The 24,520-nt window shown below is 43.8% G+C and overlaps 1 protein-coding gene and 1 non-coding gene across 7 annotated transcripts in view; one reads left to right on the forward strand and one right to left on the reverse strand.

The window, feature by feature from the left end:
• Ltbp1 (latent transforming growth factor beta binding protein 1) overlaps window positions 1-24,520 on the reverse strand; it is a 386,955-nt gene that overhangs the window by 236,398 nt on the left and 126,037 nt on the right. For all 6 annotated transcript variants that reach the window (XM_085691031.2, XM_048416147.3, XM_048416146.3 and 3 more), the window contains one exon: window positions 560-729. In XM_085691031.2, the coding sequence (XP_085547157.2) occupies window positions 560-729 (170 nt within the window). The remainder of the gene's footprint in view (window positions 1-559; window positions 730-24,520) is intronic.
• Window positions 17,281-17,387, forward strand: LOC125388344 (U6 spliceosomal RNA). The gene has a single exon (XR_007228209.2). It is a non-coding gene; the product is annotated as a U6 spliceosomal RNA (small nuclear RNA).

Consider the following 24,520-nt stretch of genomic DNA (forward strand, 5'->3'; position numbering starts at 1 on the left):
AGCCAGGGCCTGTGTCCTTGAGCTTCACCCAGGGAGATACCAAGCAAGCTGGCCCCAGATACAATAGTCCTTTACAAACTCCGGCAAGTCTTCCCTGCCATCTGCGAGGTAGACTGAAAAGTAGGTGGACCGTTCAGCATAAAAATAGCTAGGATAGGTGAACCTCAGAGAGTCCTGCCGCACAAATCGGGCTGTTCACTGGGAATGGATCTTGGCAGACTCACTAAAGAAAACATTTTATCAATACAAACATGTCAGACATGCAGCTGCACCTAAAATTAGAGGGAACACGTCTCCCAGAAGAAGAAATCCTACAGAAACAGAATCTCAGGCAAGTCACTCCAGATTTAGTTCCAAAGTCCCGGAAAAATGTCTTTCCTCTGAATAAGGAAACCAGGCTAAAAATCTGCTGTCTGGTTGTTTTAGGAACCAAAGTAGGTGTTTTAATGACTCTTGAATTTTATCTACTGTGACACATTACAACTATCTAAACCAAGGAAAATGTTTCCAAACTCTGAGACTCTAATCCAGGAAAACGGCTGTCTGAGCAGATACTCACCCTGAAAGGGTGCCGGGCCTTGATCCTGCCCGTATCGCAAAGAGAAAGCGCCTTCTGTGGACTGCTCTCCAGAGACCACCTTCGGGGCTGGGAAGTACTTGGGCTGGAGTACATACTCTTGGGTCTGGCCATGGTGAACCATCACATTCTGGGAAGACAAGGGTGCCACTCTGGGAAGAAACAAAGAGAGGGCAAGTAAATAAGCAGGGGGTTTTAAAAGCCAACTAAGAAGGAGAGAAAAAGAAATTGAACATCAGGAGGCACGCCCTCGCCACCCAATGCTCATCCGTGCGTACTCGCTTATGGGTGGAACCACCCAGTGTGAAAGGGATTGTCTGTGTAGTCCAAATGCATGGAGAGACAGGGTTTGTCGCAGGTGGGTTTCATCAAAGACTTCAGAGAATAGCTACCATATACAAAACATAGGGCATCCGTTTCTCAGCAAAGGGCAAAAATGTAGACACAAATAGGTACACACAAATAATAAGAATTAAATGAGCACAGGAGGAAAGAGCAAGAAATCAGCTGGGGTAAAGAGAGCCCGCGTGGGACAGCAGGACTTCCCAAATTGCCTAACTCTAGTGGGTTAGCTCCTTTGGTTCTTGGAGCCTCAGCTTACCATCCTGTAGCAGAGAATTTCTACTACCCAAGATCAAGAGAAAAGATGTTCATAAAAATCAGAGCACACTAAAGCAGAAAAACAAAAAATAAAATAAAATAAACTGGGCATGGTGGTCAGGCCTTAATACCAGCATTTGGGAAGTAGAAACAGGGGCATCTGGAGTTTGAGGAAAACCTGGGCTATAGAGAGATATGCTAATTCAATATACACACACGCATGCATAATTCCTTCTGAAATATGTGCATATTTTATATGCAATATATATATATATATATATAATTAAAATATCTCAGGGAACTGGGCAGTGGTAGACTTTAATCCCAGTACTCAGGGGGCAAAGGCAGGTAGATATCTGTGAGTTCAAGGCCAGCCTGGTTTACAGGATGAGTTCCAGGGCAGCTAGGGCTGTTACACAGAGAAAGCCTGACTTGAAAACAAAACAAAACCAAAAAGTCTTGGGAAAATATCTAATTAACTTTATGTTCAATCTCATAATTACCTAAGTATAGTTACACGCATTATCAGATTAAGTGTTTTATAATTACCAGATCCTACAAATAACAAGAATAATGAATCATGGGTGAAGACCAATAATGAAAAGTAGAAAAAGAGATACTGACTTGTTCTATTTATTTATTTACTTACTTACTTAGTGTACCATCTCTCTGTGTGTGTGTGTGTGTGTGTGTGTGTGTGTGTGTGTGTGTGTGTGTGTGTACATGCCAGAAGTAGGCAGCCAATGTCTTCTTCAATCTATCTGCACCTAACTGAACCTGGACCTCACCAATTCAGTTAGGCTAGCTCTTCAGCTTTCCAAAGGCTATGATTACCGGCCAGCGCTGCCACATTGGGCTCTTTACAACACTGCTGAGGATCAGACTCCGGTCCTTAAGCTCACAGGGAAAGAACTCTACTGACAGAAGCCTCTCTCCAGTGGCCCTGCTCATTTTCAAGCATTATTAGACTCCGGCAGACAAGCACTAATAGCAAACAGCCTTTGAAAGGGACCTGCTCGCCCGTGTGGCCTGACTCTATAGACGGGTTCCTCAAAGGACTACCCAAGCAGCAGAAGAAATAACATTCAATACAAAAGACCAATCACCATGTCACCAAAATTCCACCATTTGGTATCGTCACCAAAAAAGTTAAAGAATCTCGTGTAAGTTACCTCAAATTCATTCTGGTTAGGAAGGAGTCGTGAAGCAGGACAGAGCGTTCCTGAGCGATTAGGGACCAGAAGTGGCTGAAGGGAGCCAGCACCTTGGCATCCACTTCAAACCCTGTAGTCTCAAAATGCCTAAACTTGGATCTAGATCTCCCCAGATGTGGTGCCACACAGGGCACTCCCTTTGTCACCAGACTAATGACTGAATTACTAAAAGCCTAAGGATTAGCACAATAAACACTTCTATTTTGATGATGCAAGTGTTGTTTTGAACTTGAAGTAAGCTCGGGAAGGGGGGGGGGGTTAGAAACAGCTGGACAAATCTGGCCGTCACAAGTCTGTTCTGCCAGCCTCCTCCCCAACTTGGAAGTGGCTCTCTTTCTCTCTAAGCCACTCCGTCACCCTGCACAAAGACCTAGACCAGCTCCTGTTTGGAACAGGAGGACCCAGAGTTCCAGGAGACCTAGAGAGCCACTAATCATGCCTGTCTTGGCCATGTCCAGAAAGGTGAGCCTGCGGAGCTGCGGGGCTGCGGGGCTGCCTTCCAGGTGAGCCACTCTCCCCTCTGAACTGGGGCAGCAATGGCTGCAAGATCTGAGTTGCTGATGTCCATGCACAGGGCTCCCTCTGCGCCGTGGAACAGGTGAGACTCAAAGCAGAGGAGGCAAGCTGTGCCTGCCATGGGACAACAGCCTTCCAGCTTCTTTCATCCAACCATTTCAGAAAAAAATTCATTGGTTTTTAATAATTCCAATTTCTTCTTCCCCTGTTTGCAGGATGAGGGGAGCCTTTGCGATGAGGAAATGACAAGCTACTCACATCACTGTAACTGCAATTTTCAAGGGGGGAGGTGCAAATTCCTGAAAAGAAAATGTAAAAATCAAAACCATAGGGATTCTGGTTCAAAACAAAAGAGGCACACCCACTGACCTCCTTTCCTCCATCCTTCCTCACAATTACAGGTAAAGGGGGAATTCTATAAATTCTATAGTAAAATTCTAAATTTTGCTATAAATTCTAAAATACAGCCACACTGGTAACTTCAAATATTTAGTGTTTAAATATTACTATTTAATAATCCATACTGTTCATCCACTGGAGGATCTCTCTACTTTATCCACTCCCTCAGGGGCCTCAGGTCCACCTTCTGTTCCCGTCACTAGTACCTGTCCCAGCCAGCTACCATACTTTGTATTACTCACCAGTAAACATTAAGAGGCATTAAAACAGATATGTAAGTTAGTCAATGTATAGTGAAAACTACTGGCTATGACAGCAAAGGGGAGAAGCTATGCTCCCCGGGGGGCGGGCTGTGCCCTTCTTTTCCTCGGCCTATAGTAAGCTGCATGTTTGGCCTGGAGATGTCGTTTGCGGCTCCACCAATGTCTGTATCTGTACACAGGCAAACGAATTTCACCTAACAACAGCCACCATCACTGAGAAGGGTATCCTGACATTATGGTTCCTCTGGACTATTTTTTTTTAAGCAGTCCTGGGTCATTTCATTCATGGCAGGTCCTAAACGATAACTCAAGGCACAAGGACGCATTGGTCAGCAATCCCTGTAGGACTTCAAGCATGGATGAAGCCATCTCCCAGCACCTCGGTGCTTCTGGATACTGAATCGAAGTGAATGGCAATAAAGACAAATGGGGCTAGTGTCTTCCGAGAAAGTCTGTATGTGGAGACAATTATTCTCTCCAACTTAGCAAGCCAACCATCCAGAAGTCAAAATATATCCCCACCCCACCTTCCGAGGTTAAAAATAAATTAAAAAATATTGCTCTCCAAAAGAATGAAACTACCTGAGGTAAAAAATCCCAACATCTATTCCTCTCCTCGATAAAGCCCTCTCCTGCAGACAGAAAGACTGTTCCCCATTTGACAGGGAGCGATCAGAGCGTGATGCAGGGCAGAAGACAAACAGCAGGTGTCATTAGAAGAGAGAATACGACTGAGATCGGGGGCGTCAGGGAAACTGAAGGCCATGTTAGAGCCAAACGAGAAGAGAACCCATTCAAATGTGATGTCAGGAGCACCATCCTCCAAGAGGGATGGGGAGAAGGAAGAAAACAAGCATCCCCCGACGGCTCAGTGCAGAGCAGGAGCCCACAGACAAGTATTACAAAAGAGGATCGAAATATTAGAGGTTCCCATGCTAAGCCACCAATTCTGGCCATATAAAGGTCCAGGATGAGCTGGAGGAAGCTGAAAAATTCTGAGAGAGGAAGAATGGAAATGGAGTCCCTCTCTCTTTCCCAACCGAGGGTCATGAGATAACACTGGTGACCATGACTTTGACAGCTGAGGCTGCGAGAAGAGCATGAAACCAAGGACAAAGTGTACTGTTGGACTTCGCGGAGGTGGCGGGAAGCCAGCACATGCAAAATAGTGACCCCGGGAGGAAGAAGGGAGAGCAAGTCTTTGCTCACTATGACATTCTTAATTAGACAGCATTCACAGCAAGCACATCAAGAAGGGGCCCAGGGAAGATAACCGCCAGCAAGAGTTAAGGATGGAAGTCGAAGAGGTCCTTGAAAACTGAAGCTGTAAAGACCAGCTACCTCAGAGAGTATTGCTAGCTCAAGGCCAAAGGGGAAAGGAGAAGCAAAGAGGTACACTGAGCAAAAGCTGCTGGGAGAAGCGACCCGTTTATGGAGGAGAAGGGCCACCTTCATTTCCCAGACAGAAACACAAGGGGGGTCTCCAGAAAGCAGGTGGGGAAGGCCTCCACGTAGAGAAACAGTGACCTTCTAAATAGCCACTATGTTCAAAAGACAAAAAATGTTTAAAAAAAAGGGGGGGGGATTAAAAAGTGAGCCAACAAGATGAGCCAGTAAAGATACTCAAGGCCGTACTTGATGGCTCCATTCTCAGGGCTCACTTGAAGAAGACAAGAACCAACTATGGCAAGTTGCCCTCTGACCTCTACACTCTTTCTGTGGCGTGCATGTGTGCACGCATACTAAATAAATGTGAAAAAATTTTTTTCTACATTTTTTTTTTATTAGAAAGCATGGACAAGTCTTGGAAGATAGTCATGTGTAATTGTGGAGATACCTCATGAGAATGGGGATTTATAGTAAAAATTAATATTTTTGTTTGTGTGTTGTTTGTTTGTTTGAGACAGAGTCTCTTTACATAGCTCTAGCTGTCCTGGAACTCACAGAGATCTACTTGTCTCTGTTTCCCGAGTGCTGGGATTAAAAGCACAGTTCATACAGATTACACACAACCAGCATCCTTTCTTAAATGTCATGTGATTAGATAGAAATTCTAGCTTACTTTGAAGACACAAAATTTTTCACAATTAGGATTTGTTTTCTCTTTTTCCTGTTGAAAAACTGTTTCCATGCACCATATTTTGATCATATTCTTTTCCTTCATAGATTCTTCCCTCCGCTCCACCTACCCAGGGGCATGTTCATTCTTTCTATCTCAAAAAAAAAAAAGTGGAAACTCAAAGTCAGAACAAAAAGAAAATACCCAAGACAAAACAAAACAGCACAGGAAATGAAAAAGTCTGGAGTCTGTTTCACACGACCCAGCTGCTCCTGGGTAAAGGTGGTCCGTGGGAACATGGTCGATACACCCAGTGACACTCCACTGGAGAAAACAATTTCTTCCTTTCCCGCCAGCACCAGTTGCAAAGGGCTTCTTGGTCAGGAGTGGGACGTTCTGCCAACTTCCCCGTTCAGTGCTAGGGTTTTGTCAGCTTTCGGCCTGCATCCTGCTCTACAGACGCTGAGCTGGCAGCACATACCTGTCAGCTCCAGCAGTTGAGACGCAGAAGCACAAAGAGTGGAAGTTCAAGGTCATCCTCTGCTACCTAGGGAGCTTAAGGCCACCCTTGGATATGTGAATCCCAGTCACAAACAGTTCTGAGGCGAGTGAACCACACTCAGTTGGCAGCCTAACTTTTCTGCCATCTGGCATACAGTTAAGGATGGTTTGACATCTTCGTGTCTTCTGAGAGAATGCAGGCTCCTATTTAAGAAAGCAGTTCCTCCCCTAGGGTTCATGACCTCTCTGGCCTCAGGTTCTTCCACCCACCCCCACCTGCTGGACTTAAATGTATGCTCTAGAACACTCAGCTGCTGCAGTGCAAGGATTCAAACCCAGGGCCTCATGTGTGCGATAACAAACACTCTACCAACTGAGCCACAACCCCAGAGTCTTTGCTTTGTAGTGAACTTGAGAATCATTGTTCATGGAACTCAGTATAAATCAACTCATTAAGATAGATGATAGATAGATAGATAGATAGATAGATAGATAGATAGATAGATAGATAGATAGATGATAGACAGATAGATGATAGATATGAGAGATAGATAAGATAGATAGATAGATAGATAGATAGATAGATAGATAGATAGATAGATAGATAGACAAACAGATAGATAAGCAGATAGATGAGAGAGAAGACATAAAGAGAATAGATAGGGATCAGAAGAAATTAAAAACCAAACAGAATAGGTCTAGAAATGACAAGCAGGAAAGGATTCCATAAAGGAAAGGATAAAAGATTATTTGCGAATTGCCGCAGAGCAGCGGGACACACAGAGTGAGGACAGACCATCGGGCTTGGTGGCAGGTCACTGGCCACACAGACAGTACGGCCGCAGTACCAGAAGGGAGTCGGAAGGAATGAGGGGCATGCCAGGAGGAAAGAAAAGGAGAGGAAGGGGGAAGGAGACAGTGAGGGCATGGCCAGCTGCTCAGAGATCTGCATCTATGGAAACCTCGGTGTCTTTGTAAACATGGGGCAAACAATTGCACAGAACCACTCTCCTCAGAAGAAAGGATTAGTCACACACTGTTTACACTGCTGCCTTCCTAGTGGCAACTTTGGGTACGTGGATTAACTAAACTTTTCCATATTGCTAACTCAATCCATTATTTGACCTGTGAGAGGGTGGGAGGATCTGGCAAAGGACACAGCGCTTTCCACTTCAGGCATGGGCTCTGGACCTCACAGAAGGGAACCCCCAGGCAGCCTTAAAATACTTCCCACAAAAGGTCTGTCTGACACCATCTGACCCTTTCCCCTATGGTGAGCTTCCTGGAGTTTGTAACCAGCCATGAGAAAAGGCAGAAGAGGGATAAGTGACCAAGGAGGAAGGCTCGAGAAGTCAGCTCCAATCCCCCAGGCTGGTGTCAGCTCTAGAACTCAAGTCATCATGGGGGTCCTGCTGCCTTCAGGCTTCTGACACGTGTGGGTGATTGCTACTCCAGGAGAGGAGGAGACATCAGAGCAAAGAGGTTGTGCTTTCTCAGGAAGGACTCCCAGGAACACCAGAGTCAGTGCAAATCACCGGGGAGATGGTACCTGGCTTGACACACAAACATGTGGGAAGGGAGACAGGATCTGTGGACTGTGACCTCATTCATTACAGAATCACCTCCTGGACCCGAATACATCAGAGGTCAGAGACTACTGCTGAAGTCTGGAGGACAGGGTCAAACATACTGACTGTAACAGAACAAGCAAGAACTGAAGGATTCCAAGAAACAAACGTAAAATACAAAAACACTGTGAAAGCAAAATGACCCAAAGAAACACAGAGAAAGCAGAAGGCTGGAGACTATATCAGCAACATGAATGTAAAAATAATCCAGCAAAAATTCTCAAGGAGGACTTCAACTGAGATGAAAGAGACAAGCAGAAAACAAAAGAAAAACAAATAACAGCAACAACAAAAAACACAACCCTGTCTCTGCCTCCTGAGAGCTAGAATTAAAGTTGCGTACCACCATAGCTGGCTTTGGTTGCTGTTGTTTTTAAGCTATGGAGAGGACACTGAAAGAAGCAGGTAGGGACAGGTGAAATAGTTGAGTGGGTAAAGGCACTTGCCACCAGACCTGACTGCTTAAATTTGATACTCCAGAACCCAAATGGTTGAAGGAAAGAACCAACTCTTGTAAGATGTTCTCTGACCTCCACACACATTCTATGGCACATGCAAACACACACACACACACACACACACACACACATATACACACAGTAAGTGACTACGTAATTTTTGAAAGAACCCAGAGGACACAGCCCCTTCTTCGGAAACTATAAACCAGTAACAGATTGTATTGTATTGCTTCATTTTCTGTAAGTGCCTAAAAGATACAAACAATCTGAACAAGCCAGTGAAAAGTCAGAAGCTGCCAGGCAAAGACAGAAAGCAAGACCAAACCATACACTACCTGCAAAAGAGCCACCAAAACCACTGAGACAAGCAGGGTGACCAGGAAAGAGTGAGCAGGGGTATGACATGTCACAGCAATACAAGAACTGCAGTGTCCACACTCATCACAGAGGAACTGATTGCAGAGCTGAGAGTCTTACAGAGGACCAGTGGGTCTGACACATAAGGTTAATTCATCAAGACAACACAGCACCTGAGTCTGCTGGGCACTGAATGGCAGTAAATCAAAAGACAAGTCAGAAATGCCTCGGACAAATAAGAAACAGTTAAAAAGCTGCGGTTCTTTCTGTTTGGTTTTGGTTTTGGTTTTTCAAGATAGGGTTTCTCTGTATTTCTCTAGCTGCCCTAGAACTCACTCTGTAGACCAGGCTGGCCACAAACTCACAGAGATCAGCCTGCCTCTGCCTCCCTCCTTGGGTGCTAGAATTAAAGGTGTGTGCCAGCCATCACTCAGCTAAAGCTGCAGTTCTAACAGACATGAACACATAGAAAATCCAGGCAGGCAAAGAAGATTCCAGCAGCAGCAGCCAGCATCACCAAGTCAACACTTCCACACACTGCACTAATTCAGAGAGGAATATACTTTGCTTTCCAGCATATGCGGAGCCCATTAGCCAAGAAAGACAGTATTCTAAGACATATTGTAACTTTTGATAAATTTTACAAGGTTTGAATCATATAAAATACTCTGTTCTGACCATAATGGATTAATCCAGAAATTATAGACAGTAAAAACCCTGTGAAATGCCCAAATAATTGGAAACCAAGTATCATGATATTACTTCAGCTATGCTGGGTAGTCTTATGTCAGCTTGACACAGTTAGCGCCATCTGAGCAGAGGAAAGTTCAATTAAGAAAATGCCTCGATAAGATCTGGCTATACAGCACTTTCTTAATTAGTGATTGATGGGTGAGGACCCAGCCCACTGCGGGTGATACCAGGCCTGGCCTAGTGGTCCTGGGTTCTATAAGAAAGTGGGCTGAGCAAGCCATGAGGAGCAAGCCAGTAAGCAGCACCCTTCCATGGCCTCTGCATCATCTCCTGCCTCCAGGTTCCTGTCCTGTTTGAGTTCCTGTCCTGGTTTCTGTCATTGAGGAACTACTGTGAAAAAGCCCTTTCCTCCCCAACTTGCTTTTGGTTATGGTGTTTCATCACAGCAATAGCAACCCTAACTAAGACAACAGTGAACCACAGAGGGTAAAAGAATCACAATGGGAGTTACTCTCAACTGAATTGAAATGGAAATACACCATATGAAGACAATGGAATGCTGGTAAATCAATTATCAAATATAAACTCACAGTGCTGACTACCCACTTAGGGAAAGAAGAAAGGTCTCACCCATTGGTGTGAAGCTGAAAGTGAGACCCAAATCTGACAAAAAAAAAGGAAGTAGTAAAAAATGAAGTAGAAGACAAAAATAATTCAGAAAAACTAATAGAACTAAAAACAATCTCTAATTAGACTGATACCAAAAAATAAAAAAATGAAGCTAAAAGAAGTGACACTAGGTGACAGCTAGGATGAAAGGTCTAATGATCCAATTAGAAGACAGCTCATAAATCTAAGATGGGAAAATGTAAGCATAAGAATAAAATATTTCTTTTTCCTAACACATTTATATCTATCCATTCATTTATAAAAATAGTAACATTGGAATACTTTTAAATATTTTTTTATGTGCATTGGTGTTTTGCCACGGGTATCAGGTCCCTGGAACTGGGATTACAGAGAGTCGTGAATCATATTTAAATTGGTCAATAAAGGAAAGACTCACTTATTCTATGCCTCTCTGTGATGGTGGGTTTTGAGTGTCAATTCAGAGAGGTTTTGAAGATAATAGTATCATTGAAATTGGTGTGTTCTGTAAGCTTCATACATGTGGTTGGTAGGGCTCACCCAATAAGATGAAAGCCTGCATGGTTAGCAAAAAACAAATCAACCCACAGACTCCCTGAATAAGAAAGAATTCAACAAGTTGCCACTGGGCTTTCTCTGTACCAGTTGTAGCTTTGGGTCCTCACTTGCTAACCATGTAACTGAAGTTTCCAGTTCTGCTGGGTCCCCAAGTCAACCTACACTCCATGTATGGATTTAGTAGCCTCTGGAATCACCAGTCAATCCCTTATAAAAAGTCTATTTTACTACAAATGCTTACTCACTACAATGGGATTACTGCTCCACACTCTGCTTATGCTCAAAGTGCCCTTGGTTGAGATGCATTCGATTTGCCTAAACAATGAGCATTGTAGCTGAGCAATACAGTCCACTACCAAATGTCCACTGTTGGGATTCCCCCTCCAGATCACAGGCTGTCTGCAGACTAGGGGTTCACTGGGAGGCTCATGCTGGGTGATCATCACTCAGAAGAAGTTCAAAATCCAATATACAGCGTCTACTTGATGTGTACTGCTTTCATGACACTGAAACATTTTTTTAAAAAGTCACAAGTCGAACCATTTCACGTTGGGAATTTCCTATATACACATATTCTATCAGCTTCATTGAGGAGCCCTAATAATGGTCCTCTTTGTAAAAACTCAACATCAAAGGCCGATCACGAGGTGGAGGGTCAGGAGGGGAGAGGAAGAAGAGGGCAGGAGTTTGGAGGGAGGGAGGATGAAGGATAAGAAGGATAAGAAAAGGCAGGGAAAGAAGGGAGTAGGTGGCAGCAATGGCAATAGAACCACCAAAACATCATTTGCCACCTAAAGAGATCCAGATGGCCATTATCTGTGGCCACTAACATCACAGTGGCATAGACAAGACACCATGAGCTATAAACGGAAGAATTCATGCCACTTAGGAAGTAGTCCAGCCAAAACACAAGCCTGAACCTAACTGGGGCTTCAGTCAGCATCTTATTTATAGGCAAATCCAGGGACAGATTACATGTTAAAGTCATAGGAATTTTATGTCAATTAAAACAGTTTTGAAAGAACAAGAGTCAGCTTTTAATTTCCCAGCTCCTCCTTAGACCTGCTGTGGTGGTTTAGCACACAAATGCTCATATATTCAAATGTCTAGTCCCTAGGGAGTGGAACTCTCTGATAGCATTAGAAGTATGGCCTTGTTGGACTAGGTTTGGCCTTGTTGGAAGAAGTTTGTCACTGGTGCAGGAGAATTGTCTATATTCTGTCAATCATGCTTTAAATAAACGATGATTGGCCAGGCAGGAAGTATAGGTGGGTCAACCAGACAGGAAGTAGAGGCGAGGCAATGAGAACAGGAGTATTCTGGAAAGCAGGAAGCTCCCTCCACACTCCTGCCCAGACCACCAAGAAGCAAGATATAATCTGCCCGGCTGAGAAAGGTACCGAGCCATGTGGCTAACATAGATAAGAATAATGGGTTAATATAAGCTACAAGAGCTAATAAGTAGCCTGAGCTAATGGGCCTAACACAGTTTTATAACTTATGGAGATCTCTGTGTGATTTTCTTTGGGGCTTGCCGGCTGTGGGGAACTGGGCAGGACATAAACCCCAACAAGCAGGCCCCCTCATGTTACATGTCACTATAGGTGGACTTTGAGATTTCAAAAGCCCATGACAGACCAGTCTCTCTCCCTCTCTCCCTCTCTCTCTCTCTCCCTCTCTCTCTCTCTCTCCCTCCCTCCCTCTCCCTCCCTATCTCCCTCCCCCCCTTTCCCTCTCCCTCTTCCTTTCTCGCTCCCTCCCTCTCCCTCTCCCTTTCCCTCTCCCTCTCTCCCTCTCTATCTCTGTCTGTGGATCAGGATGCAGCTCTCATCTTCTGTTCCAGCACCACGCTTGCCACCATGCTCCCTGCTAGAATGATAATGGCTGACCCTCTGAAACAGTGAGCAAGCCCACAACTAAATTAAATGCTTTCTTTTATAAAAGTTGTCTCTTATAAAAGAGACATGGTGTCTCTTCACAGCAGCAGAGCGGTGACGAAGACACTTTCTTGTCCTACCCTCCATCTTGAGTTATGTGCCTGATCTGGAGTGGATACTTCACAGGAGGCAGACATCTTACCTCCCTGTCCCCATCCTTCGGAATTTCTGGGAGACGCAGAATGAGGCTTATTTATCTGCCAATTCCAAATATGTGAGTGTTCTCTTTCCACTGTTTATGCTGATTCTTGAGCTGGAGCCAGCTCTACGATTTCCAATCTCTTCTAACCCTCCATCTAAAGCATTGGTGTGTGTGTGTGTGTGTGTGTGTGTGTGTGTGTGTGTGTGTGTGTGTAGCCTTTTCTACAACTACGCGGTGAGACTTCCATCCCTACAGCTCTGTCGCATTTTATATTCTTGGTGACACTCACCTCACATCCTGTGTGGCAGAGAGAACTTACAACCTCGCCTGCCTGGGAGAGCTTCCCAGCCCCGCCCTGCTCTTTCTTCCATCTCTCCCCCAGTCTCACTCTGCAACTACTGCATCTACAGACACGTGCAGTCACTGCTCCACTGCTTCACCCAGAAGAGCAGGAAGACCTGAACGCACACTGGTATTTAGGAGGCCAACTCTCTGCCCTCCCTCTCTGTCCTGTAACTTGGGAGAACAAGAACACACAAGAGAAATTGCTCTTTAAAATAATTTTCCCTCTTCCTGGCTGCATCCTCCCACATTGAGCGTTGGTACAGACACAAGAAAAGTCAAGGGTGAACACCTGAGTTCACCTAAGAAACATCTGCTTGCGATCACTCCGTCAGGGCACAGACCCAGATGGAGGTAGGCTAAAGGAGCCCACGTAGGATCTGAGAAACTCAATGGTAATTTCTGCCTCTATTCCCGGATCTGACAACCCTGGTCCCACATCACCAAATCCCCCTAAGTCTCTACGTCAGGTCTTCACTTCTAAAGTGGGGGCTTTGACAAGGCTGCCAAAGGTCCCCAGTTTATCAAGAACTCTCAAGCCATTTTTTAGTCACGCTAAGAGAAGACTTACTGGGGGGGAAACATTTTTAGTGTAACATACATGTAGGCATCTTCTCAGAGTAAGACAAGAACCCACTGCTTTTATTTTCCTAAGTTCAGGCTAAATAAAATAAACGAAGGAAGAAAGGGGGAAATTCTTCCAATATTTTTAAGATGAACGCAATAATGGCCTTGTTTTTTTTTCTATTACAATTGCTGCTAAAGTAGGCCACCTAGGTAATAAATATTGAAAGCATTGAACCAAATTCAAACATCTGTTCCAATCCTCCTTCAGGGTTTCAGTCAGCTCAAAGAAAATACCCACTGCATACAGGACCTGCGAGACCAGGCCACACTCATCCTGATGGCAGCGTATCTGGGAACAGTTAATGTTCATGGCAGGGGTTGGGGAGGGAGACGCATTGAAATGTCTAGAGTTGGATACGTACGAAACTTAGTGAGAAGCAGGATGCAGTCAAGGAAATCTCCCATCAGATCTTCATGCAGTGGCCAGTATGCTCCCAATTGAAGCCCCAGTACGGTTTATTCACACACACACACACACACACACACACACACACACACACACACACACTGAGGGGGGGAACCTTCTTCCTCAGGCTCCTTACTCTGTTTGATATTAGAATTCCTAATTGAATCATCTAAATTTGCCTATGAGAAAAATCACACGGACTTAACAAGAAAAGGAACTTATTATTTATAAGAAAATTAGAGGGCACCATGAAGGTCACCACTGAAAATGGACTAGGAAGAAAAAGGAAATGCAATGAAAAAATCAGGACAATATAGATGCTGCTTACAAACTAATGACAAAATTGATCAATAGCCCAGTGGGGACAGAAAAACAGGGCACATGACCAGAGTGTGCTATCGCTGAATAGTAACCCCCTGATCATGGTATGCGAGAAGATGCAAGGCCTCAACAGTTCTCAGCAAAACAAATTCAGCATGACTGTTTTGAATCCACTAAGCTGAATTTTTCAAATTCACAAAGCTTGAAGGAAAAACAAACTACTCTTGGTGCAGGGAAAATGACTCGGGGATTCCATTATGTGACAGGCAAGCTCGAGGAGTGGAGTTCAGATTCCTCCAGAAACCCAGGTTAACATGACAGGTGGGCTTGGTGACCCACCTTTTATCCCAACCCCGTATGGGCATCTCAGTGGAAGTTGGCAAGCAAGGTTATCTATCACCAGGCTCTGGGTTTGAATGAGAACCCCTGCCTCAATGAATCAGGTGAAAGAGTCATTGAGAATGGCTCTTGCCATCAACGTCAGACCTCTGCACACATGCACACATACCAGCTTACACACCTAAACACAGGTGTGTATACATCAGCACATCAAACACACACACACACACACACTTACTGCTGACAGAAAATAGGAGCAGAAATATACTTATAGGGATTCCTGGTAAAAACATGAATTATAACAGACTGGAAACAAACTAAAAATTTTAATTATGATTGTACTAGCCATATTTCTTATAGCTGACTTTCAATGAAAGTCTAAAATATATGAATACAAACTAAAAATGTTTGTAAGACCACTTCTTGTAATCACCACATACACACAAAATAAAAATACCACAAACATACTAAATGTCCATTGGCACAAGATAAACCAGAACTTGCAATATAAATTATCAATAAACCAGAACTTGCAATATAAATTACTAGAAAATGTTTAAAAAATAATTAATATCAATATTATAGAAGAATTCCTAGGACTTATTTTAGGTGAGAAAAATCAAGATGTAGAAACATTTACATTACATTCCCTGATTTTCTTAATATGTAATGGAAGAAGTTAAACATGATTCCAATACGCACACACACACACATACAACTCACCTTCAGTTACACGTTGTCAAATGTGGCCTAAAAAAGTTATATTAAACAATCATAAATAACTCAAGATCTAAAGGTGTCAATTACAGTATGTCGGTGTAACTTCTTTCCTTCCTCCTTTCCTTACTTCCTTAAATTGTTTTGATCAAGTATTTTTGTCACAAGATAACTAATATAACTATTCTATCTTAATTGTTTTTATCTTCTTACTGTGCTTAATTTATAAAGTAAATTTTATTACAGGAATGTACCTATAGAAAAAATTAATATACATAAGACTCAATACTATTCACTACCTGGGCACCAGCTAGGGGGTTTGGGCCTTATCCCATCAAGCAAGTACAGTCTCTTATAAAGAGAAAGCAGGAGAACACTGGGGTTGGGGGTCAGTAGTTGAGAGCTTATCTCGACTGGAGAGAGAGAGAGAGAAAAAAAATTATTAATATTATTAAAATTAAATGTTTGTGACTTCAAATGGAATCAGGTGAGAGGGAACTAGAAACAAATAAAACTGGAACCAGAAGATGGTTTGGCTGGTATAGTTGTTGCCGAGTTTGACAGCATGAGTTTGAGCCCCCAGGATGCACATAGTGGAAGGAGAAAACCGATTCCTACAAGTTGTCCTCTGACCTCCCACATGTACCATAGAATGCACGCATATATGACGACACACCACACACACACACATACACATGCACACACACACATGCACACACACACACACACGATTTTTTAATCAAAAAAAAAAAAAAGGTATGATGGTGCCCAGCTCTTGGGAGGCCGAAGCAAGAGGATCTCTATGAGTTGAAAACCAGCCTGGTCTACACAGTGAGTTCCTGGCCCATCAAGACTGGGATAATGAAATTCTGCCTTTTAAAAAAATGAATTTTATAGGTGTGTGTGCTTTTATAAAGCATAGTATTCTAACCATCTGAAATTTTGCATTTCCGAAATACACAGGCAATGAGAAACAAAGTTATGGTTCCAGGGCATTGCACTTGATGGGCGCTGCAGCGGCCATCAGACAGAGTGGTAAACAGAGGGAACAACATCCACGGCTGGGATCTAAGCAGAAAACACTATCTGAGAATACTTGTGCTGAAGCGTCGCCCTGCGGTGGGGCTTGCTGGGCTTCTCTGGGCTGGAAAGGTAGGCTCTGCTCCTCGTGTGGACAACTGTCAGCATCACATCATCGGGCTTCCCTACCAGTTTCTCTTCTCGCCTGAGACCACAATCACACACACATCGTTACAAAGTATTATCCCCCAGCATGGAGGAACTGACTTTTCTCTTTAAACTTTTATGATAACTTTCCTTTTTGGACGCTATAGTAAATAACTTAAAGCTCACTTCTCCCTTGCCGTTTCCCTGTGTTTTCTTTTATGTTTTTTGTTTTTCTATTAAAAGTCTCCACTTACTGCTTTACAAAGATACATTTTCTTTTAAGTCCTTGGTCCTATTTATAACAGCTGCCATTATCGCTAACTTCAGCATCCCCTTCATCTTAGGGCTATTTTCTAGGACATGATTTGTCTCTTGACAAGGAACCAGTTTCTCATTCTTCTGGCTGTTCTGCTGTCGGGGATGCTATAAACATCACACTGTGGAGTCTGTGCCTACCCTTTTGGAGGATGTAGTTTGTTCTGATGGACCACACAGTCACATAACTGGACTTCAACCATGAATTGTTGCCCCGTCTGTGTATTTAACCAGATCTTTCAGCTGCTGACCTGTGACACCTCAGTTAGAACCTCAGGATCCCCCAGGGACCTACAAAGAATTCGGACAGAGTTTATACATGGATATTTGGAGTCTCTTTCTCTACAAGCTTGAATCCCTTCCACTTCGTGGTTCTAGTTTCTTTCCAGTGTCTTCATGTATGGTTGACTGGATAGTTTCTCCATATTTTATCTTATCTAAAATACATTGGTCAAAAAATAAGATGCTCCCATTTATATTTTTAAACATATTTCATGTGCTCGCTTCGTCAGCACATATACTAAAATTGGAACGATACAGAGAAGATTAGCATGGCCCCTGCGCAAGGATGACACGCAAATTTGTGAAGCGTTCCATATTTTTTTTAATAATAATAAAAAATTCTCAATCAAAAAAAAAAACAAAAAATATTTCACTCGAGATCAGTATCAATTTCCATAATTAGAGCTTTATTTTGAAGAAGTGTGGGACGGAAACATTCCTTGTTGATTTTTGAGTAACTAGGTTATGTAAGGAGCAGTTTTCAGTCTCATGGCAACCTTTTCCCTTCACTAGAACAAAAATATATGGTACAACTTTGGAAATGTTTCCACCATCTTAAGCATGTTTACATTTGGTAATGGAAATATTTAAGTGGGGGGAAAATATGCTCTCTTTAAAGTAATGGGTGAATGTATTTGTTTTTCACTTAGAAGATAGTGTTACCTCATACACAAACTCAGAAATCCATGGGGTTCGTAGCCTCATGAGAGCAGCCTGTTTGCCAACTTCGGAGGGATGGATCTCATGTGTGGTAGCTGGAGAATCTGTGAGCCCTGACTCAATAAGAAATAAAGCAATATCACCTTATGATGTTCATTTAGACTGGACTGAAACCCAATTACAGTAAATGGTTTCATGTAATTCCCCCAGACTTAATATGTAATTCATGGGCTAATGACCTGGTGCTCTACCGTCCTTCTGTGAAGCCAATCATAAGCTCATTGATGAAAAGCCATGCCCAGGTAGCCAACAGGAACTCAGGCTATGACAGGGCTCCATCACTTCATTCTACAGATGAGAAAACTAAGGAAAGGAGAAGTAACACAGACTGCCAATAAAAAATCATTATTTTTTATTGGAAATAAAAAATAGGCAATAGGAAAAATCATTCCAGAGGCTGCATCTTCCACTAGCCTTCCTGGATCCAGAAGTACTTCAGAAGATTACCTTTCTAGTTCTGTTAAAAAGTATCTGGAGCAGTCTTAAGGATAGAAGGAAGCTCAAATAAACAGCAGCAGCAGCAGCAGCAGCAGCAACAACAACAAACTCTCAAATCCTTGTTCTCTCACTGTTTGGGAACGACTAACATTAACTCGATTACATCATTAACAAAAGGATGGGGGGCTTGCTTTAAAAGTGTTGTTTTGTAGGATGATTAACAAAATTATTGCAAATGGCTTGCAGATGTGAGGAACTGTGGTCGTTCCGTCGCTCTGGGAGAAGCCATAAACACGGGTGCCCCGCTACTTCCTATCAGAACCCATTTGCCTTCTTCCAGCCTCTTCTCCTAGCTTGCCGGTTCAGGCTCCACTCACATGGGACCCAGGAGGTGCTAAGTTCAAGGCACCAATTGTTCTGTTGACAGGTTGAAAAGAACAGCTTAAACCCTGAGGATTCCTTTCTCTGAGATGTACTGCTATCATGAGACTTTCCATAGCTGCCAACAAAGTCCCAAGAGAGCGGCGGCGGCGGCATCCCTGCCTTAGTGCCCCGCCACGGAGATCAAGCAGCCTGCTTTAAAGCTGTTGGGTCATGATGTTCCCTAAAAGAAATACTTGCATTTTTAAAACAAAGAAACAAAAGCACCGTCGCTCACATGGGGTGTGTGTGTGTGTGTGTGTGTGTGTGTGTGTGTGTGTGTGTGTGTGTTTTCATTTTAAATGAAAGGAAGGGAGCAACTTAGAAGTGCTCACACCGGGAGATGCAGAGCCCATGAAGGGAAAACATAAAAATTGTTTTGAACAGGCATATCCTAGCTGCCAATGCGGGGGGCAGGGGCAAGAAACTGTTACAGAAGTATTCTCTTCTAACTACAGTTTTCTCCCCAACTGTTTCCACCAGGCTAGTAAACAAAATCCCATCAGAGTCCTTGAGCAACAACAGCGGTGGGTGAGAGAATAGGAGGGGAAGGGGGTGGGGCCAAGAGTATTTAACCATCTTAACTGCTACAAACCAAATATTTGATTTTGCTCATGTAGTTCCCTTTGAAAATACACGTCCATGAAACAAAGACTTGATTCAAATACACCAGAAACTGGTTAGAGTGTTATGAACAGAACGCTAGTTTGTTTGAAAGCTGTGTTCCACTTGAGAAAAGTCTACGAAGTGTCGGTACCATGTGTCTTGTAACACACTACATCCCAGGGGGCGTGGCCCCTGCCTCTCACCCTTCAGCTTCCTGCCTTCCACCTGGGGCAGGAATGAAATTTATAAGGCACTGAGGCCTCCTCGCAAAGAAAAAGGAGACCCTACCTCTGTGAGGCAGCCCCTCGAAGGTCAGAGGCATTGGCGCAATAAAGAACAAAATGTAAGGGCTGGAGGAGTAAGCCGTGGTTAGGATGTGCTCAGCATATTTGAGGGCCTGGGTTCACTCTTCCACACAGAAAGAAATAAGGAAAGAAGGAAGAATGGAAGGGAGGGAGGGAGGGAAGAAAGGAGGAGGGAAGGAAGGAAGGAAGGAAAGAAGGACAGAAGGAAGGAAGGAAGATGCTTGTAGTCACACGTCCATGTTAGCTGGGAGGGTGAAGTATAGATGATGAAGAGTGTGAGAAATGACAGACTCAAGGGAAACATGAACTTGAGGGACAATTACCGTGTGCAATCCCAAGGCCAATGGGGAAGGATAAGGATGACCCCAGATGTTTCTGTGGGATGTGGAGCTCCCCAAGTGGTGCGGGAGAATTATCTGTATTCTGTCAATCATGTATTTTAATAAAACGCTGATTGGCCAGGCAGGAAGTATAGGCGGGTCAACCAGACAGGAAGTAGAGGCGGGGTGATGAGAACAGGAGAAGGCTAGGAAAGAGGAAGCCCATTCCTCCATTCCTGCCCAGACCACAGAGAAACAAGATGCAATCTGCCCCACTGGAAAAGGTACTGAGCCACATGGCTAACACAGACAAGAATTATGGGTTACCGTAAGATGTAAGAATTAGTTAATAAGAAGACTGAGCTAATGCGCCGATCAGTTTATAATCTTATGGAGTCCTGTGTGTGATTTTTTTGGGGACTTGCCGGCTGTGGGACAGATACCCCAACAAGCCGGCCATCATGTTACACCCAAGTACTTTCCCAGTGACCTTTATTTAAAGTAAAACAGAAAAATAATTACCCAACATTCCTACTGCTATTAAAATGTCAACTGAAATATATCCTCTCACTAGTAATTCCTCCAAGGAGGGCAGGGGATCTTGCCCACTTTATGAATTCAGTACAAATGAAGACACGGAGTGAAAGCCCATAAGGCAGGGAGGGAAGAAGAATCAGGACCCCCCCACCCATATGAAGGGGTCAAAACTTTTCATTGGCATCAGCACTAATTCTAAACCTTCCTCATTTACTTCAACCCCCCAGATGGGAAGTTTATAAGTTTTACAGTTGCTAATATAAGACTTTTTTAAAATGCCTTTTTGTATTTAAAAGAACCTTCTTCATGAAATGCTATAGTGTAGTGATTTTTTGTCGACTTCACTGGATTGAGAATCATCTAGGACTGGGCTGGGCTTGGTGGTGCACACCTTTAATCCTTGCACTGTGGAGGCAGAGGCAGGTGGGGATCTATAATTTCGAAGCCAGCCTGGTCTACATCACAAGCTCCTAGATTGCTGGGGCTACATCGTGAGACCCTGGAGAGAGAGAGAAAGTGAGTAGCCTCTGCCACATGTCCCCACTGCCATAATATATTCTACTTCATCACAAATCAACAGGATATGGACTAAGACTTCTGGAACTGAGGACCAAAACAAATTATTTCTACCCTCGAACAAACAATTCTGTTAGAGCAGTAAGTCTAAACAAAATGCACAACCTGTAAAAGATGGATAAAATCCAATAAAGAACATATCAGCTACGTGCGGGAAAATCTGTGTTTGGACAGAATTTGGATCCCCTGAATCCCTTGGAATTGTGTAACAAATTGTCTGTGTTAATGTGTGTAATGTGTGGTTTTAGCACATTCTCACAGAGGTTCCATATTTTTAAAAATATGGCAAGGAACTATAGAGTCAGATTACCTATCCCTTCAAGCTTCTCACTCTTTAAATAGAAAGGTCACACAGCCCACACAGCAGCCCATGAAGTGCCCACAAGGAGCCAGCACCGATGATTGGAGCTGCATCCAGGGTGCATCCCTTCCTGTCAGGACACATTGGCAGCCCCACTGGGAGGCTATTAGCCTGAAAGAACCGCAGAAAGTGAAAGCTAAACAGCACCAGGGAAATGTTCAGAAAGTGTTCCTGGACCGACTCGGAAAACAGATTGTGAAACTCAGCTACAGGCTGGGAAATCCAGACGCTGGGGACACAAACAGGGCAGAGGTCCTGAGAACAAAAGCCTTTCTTCTGGCCACAGCCAAGCATCAACAACCAAGGATGCCTGCCACTATCCTGGAGTTCCTTACAAACTGCATCACGCTGAGGGGAAGTAAGGCTCACACTCATTAACGGCCAGGTGCCCCAGATGCAAACATAAAAGCCGTCAGTGCTTGCAGATGGTGGCACAGATGTTGACACCAGACAATCCCGGAGAGAAAGCCAGATCTCCAGCACTGGCTGAGTCCTCTTGGGCTTACTGACCCCTCTCTTTGCTCTGTTGCTTCATCAGTAAAACAGATCCTAAAACTCACACGCAATGCTACCGCTGGCACTGACACATGTGCTTAATCCATTCTCAGACCAAAAGGGCCTGAGTACAGTCCCTGGGGACCAGAGATCTATCAGGTGGATCCTAGTGTCCCCAGGAGAAGACTGCAGGTTCCTATCACCTTGAGTGGGTGTGATGGAACAATTCATGTGCGTGTGCAAACACACGGAGAATAGAAGAGGGAAGGAGAGAGAGGGATGGGGAGGGAGACCAGAAGAGATCTCATTTCCCACAGTTTCCTGGATATGGACAGAGTGTCTCCACAAAATTTCTACCCAGATGTCCAGAGCTCCCAAAAGCCCAGAGGGCCATCAGATATACCTGGAGCAGCCCACTGAGCACAGAGGTCTGGACTACAGAAGCCAGATGGCCTCGAGCAACCTCCTCTGTTTGCACACACTGCTGAGCATATGATGTCGCACATCCGGCCCCCTGTGCTGGCAAAGAGGGTAGATGGCTAAAGAGCGTCAACCTTCTTGAACTTCACCTCTTCTACCTTCAAATGTCTTCTCTCTCCAGGCCCAGCTTTAATGGATGGTGTCATCATACTCTGCTGTTGGAACCAAGGACGAGGGCAGATTTCTAGGTGCTGGTCACTAAAGTACTACTTCATCCCAGCTCCTCCTCTGGAAACAGGAAAGGTCATTGGTGGAGTGGTGACTTTTCCAGGCCTTTCTACTCCCTGGTTATACGACCATAGACAAATGGGTTAACCTTTCCAAGCATGGTTCCTACCTCAGATGGACACAATGGCATCTACTTCAGGGTGCTGTGATAAAGATGGGTGACTCCTGAAGATCACCTAGGATGATCTTCATGCACGACACAAATGAAGCCCTAAGCATCAGCAATGGCAACAATCTTCATCACATGAGCTACGGTTGTGACGGCAGCCCAACATTAATGACAATGCCATGAACATGAAACGCGGATTTAGCGTGTATCGGCTCCTGCTCCCTGTAATGAGGCGCTTCAGACCACCAAGGGCAGCATCTGTGATCCTCAGAAGCGAATTGCAGATGTGTCATGAGATGTTCAGGAAAAGAAGTTGACTCTTAAGCCAATGAACACAACCACAAAGTATCTTCAAAGGCTTTCTCCACCCTTGACAATTATTCCAATATGATGCATTTCACAACATCTGTGAGAAAGTCAAGGAAATCATGGAATTACCCCAACTTTCCAACTCTCTTCTTCCACAGAAATGCACAATATTCTTCCGTAGAAAATGGGAAACTCTAGTAACAGGAAAGAAAAAAAAATCTACCTACTCTAAACATCAGATTAAGTATATGTGAGACAGATAACTTTGCCTTAGCTTCATATCAATGAGCACCAGAAAAATTGGTCAAATATATTTGGCCAATCTCTGAACAAGTTAAACATGCCTTTATTGTGTGGCTGTTGTAACTGAGCTCGGGCCAGACTCATTGGGTCTACGCCTAATGAACTTGGGAAGCAAACCATAGGTTGCTGTTTCGTAGCCCAGGCTGGCCTCAAACGTGCTATGGAATCAAGGACAACCTTGAGCTCCCGACCCTCCTCTCTTCATCTTCCAAGTGCTAGAATTCCGAGCATGAACCACAACACCCTGTTTACAAGGTGATGAGGATTGAACCCAGGGCCTTACACCTGCTAGGCAAGCACTCTACCAACAGCATTACATCCCCAGCCAAGCAATAGGTTTTAAATCTTATAAATAGTTGGGCACTGATGACACACACCTTTAATCCCAGCATCCAGGAGGCAGAGGTGGGTGGATCTCTGAGTTTCAGGCCAGGCTGATCTATAGAGCGAGTTCCAGGACAGCCAGAGCTGCACAGAGAGACCCTGCCTCAAAACAACAATAAAAACAAAACAAAACAAAGAACCAAATAAATCTTATGAATCTATCAGTGAAAAGAATTCATAATACTGATTTTAAATTTTATAAATAAAGCAATCAAAAGAACTTCTGATATTGATAAAAAAATCAGCAGTTCAAAACTAATAATTTAAATTGGAAACCTAAGTACCAAAATTTTTTTTTAAAAAAAAACTAATCTTTTGATTTGCATCAACAGACTCTGAAAAGTAATATTTGAATCAGTGCAAGATACTTCACCAAGACAAATTTGTTATTTGGGTCATTTTTCCTTCACGTGAGTAGTACTCAGGATTGAATGGAGGAACTCATATATGCTAAGTGCATCCTGTCCCACTGAACTGCACCTCAACCCCTTCAATATGTTAACAGAAGGCCTTCACAAGTGACCAAGACGAGCTTTCCCAAGCTCAGCAGCGTCGATACCATGTGTCAGATAATTCTTCATGCACTGTGTTCATCTCAGTTTCTTCTCTTCTGTTGCAGTGAGGATACACCCTAAAAAGAGCATCTGAAGGAAGAAAGGGCTCACACTGGGACATTACAACCCATCAGGTAACATCCACAATCAGGAATGCAGGCTAGCTGCTCATCAGCTCACTTTCTCTACTCTAACAGGGTCCACAATCCTCTGCCAAGGGCATGGTGCCACCCACAATGGGTGGGTCTTCTCGTAGCCACGCCCAAAATCCAACCTAATCTACACAATCCCTCATTGAGACTCCCTTCC

The sequence above is a fragment of the Myodes glareolus genome, chromosome 6 (genome assembly GCF_982192425.1).
Source record: "Myodes glareolus chromosome 6, mMyoGla1.1, whole genome shotgun sequence".
Classification (NCBI taxonomy): domain Eukaryota; kingdom Metazoa; phylum Chordata; class Mammalia; order Rodentia; family Cricetidae; genus Myodes; species Myodes glareolus.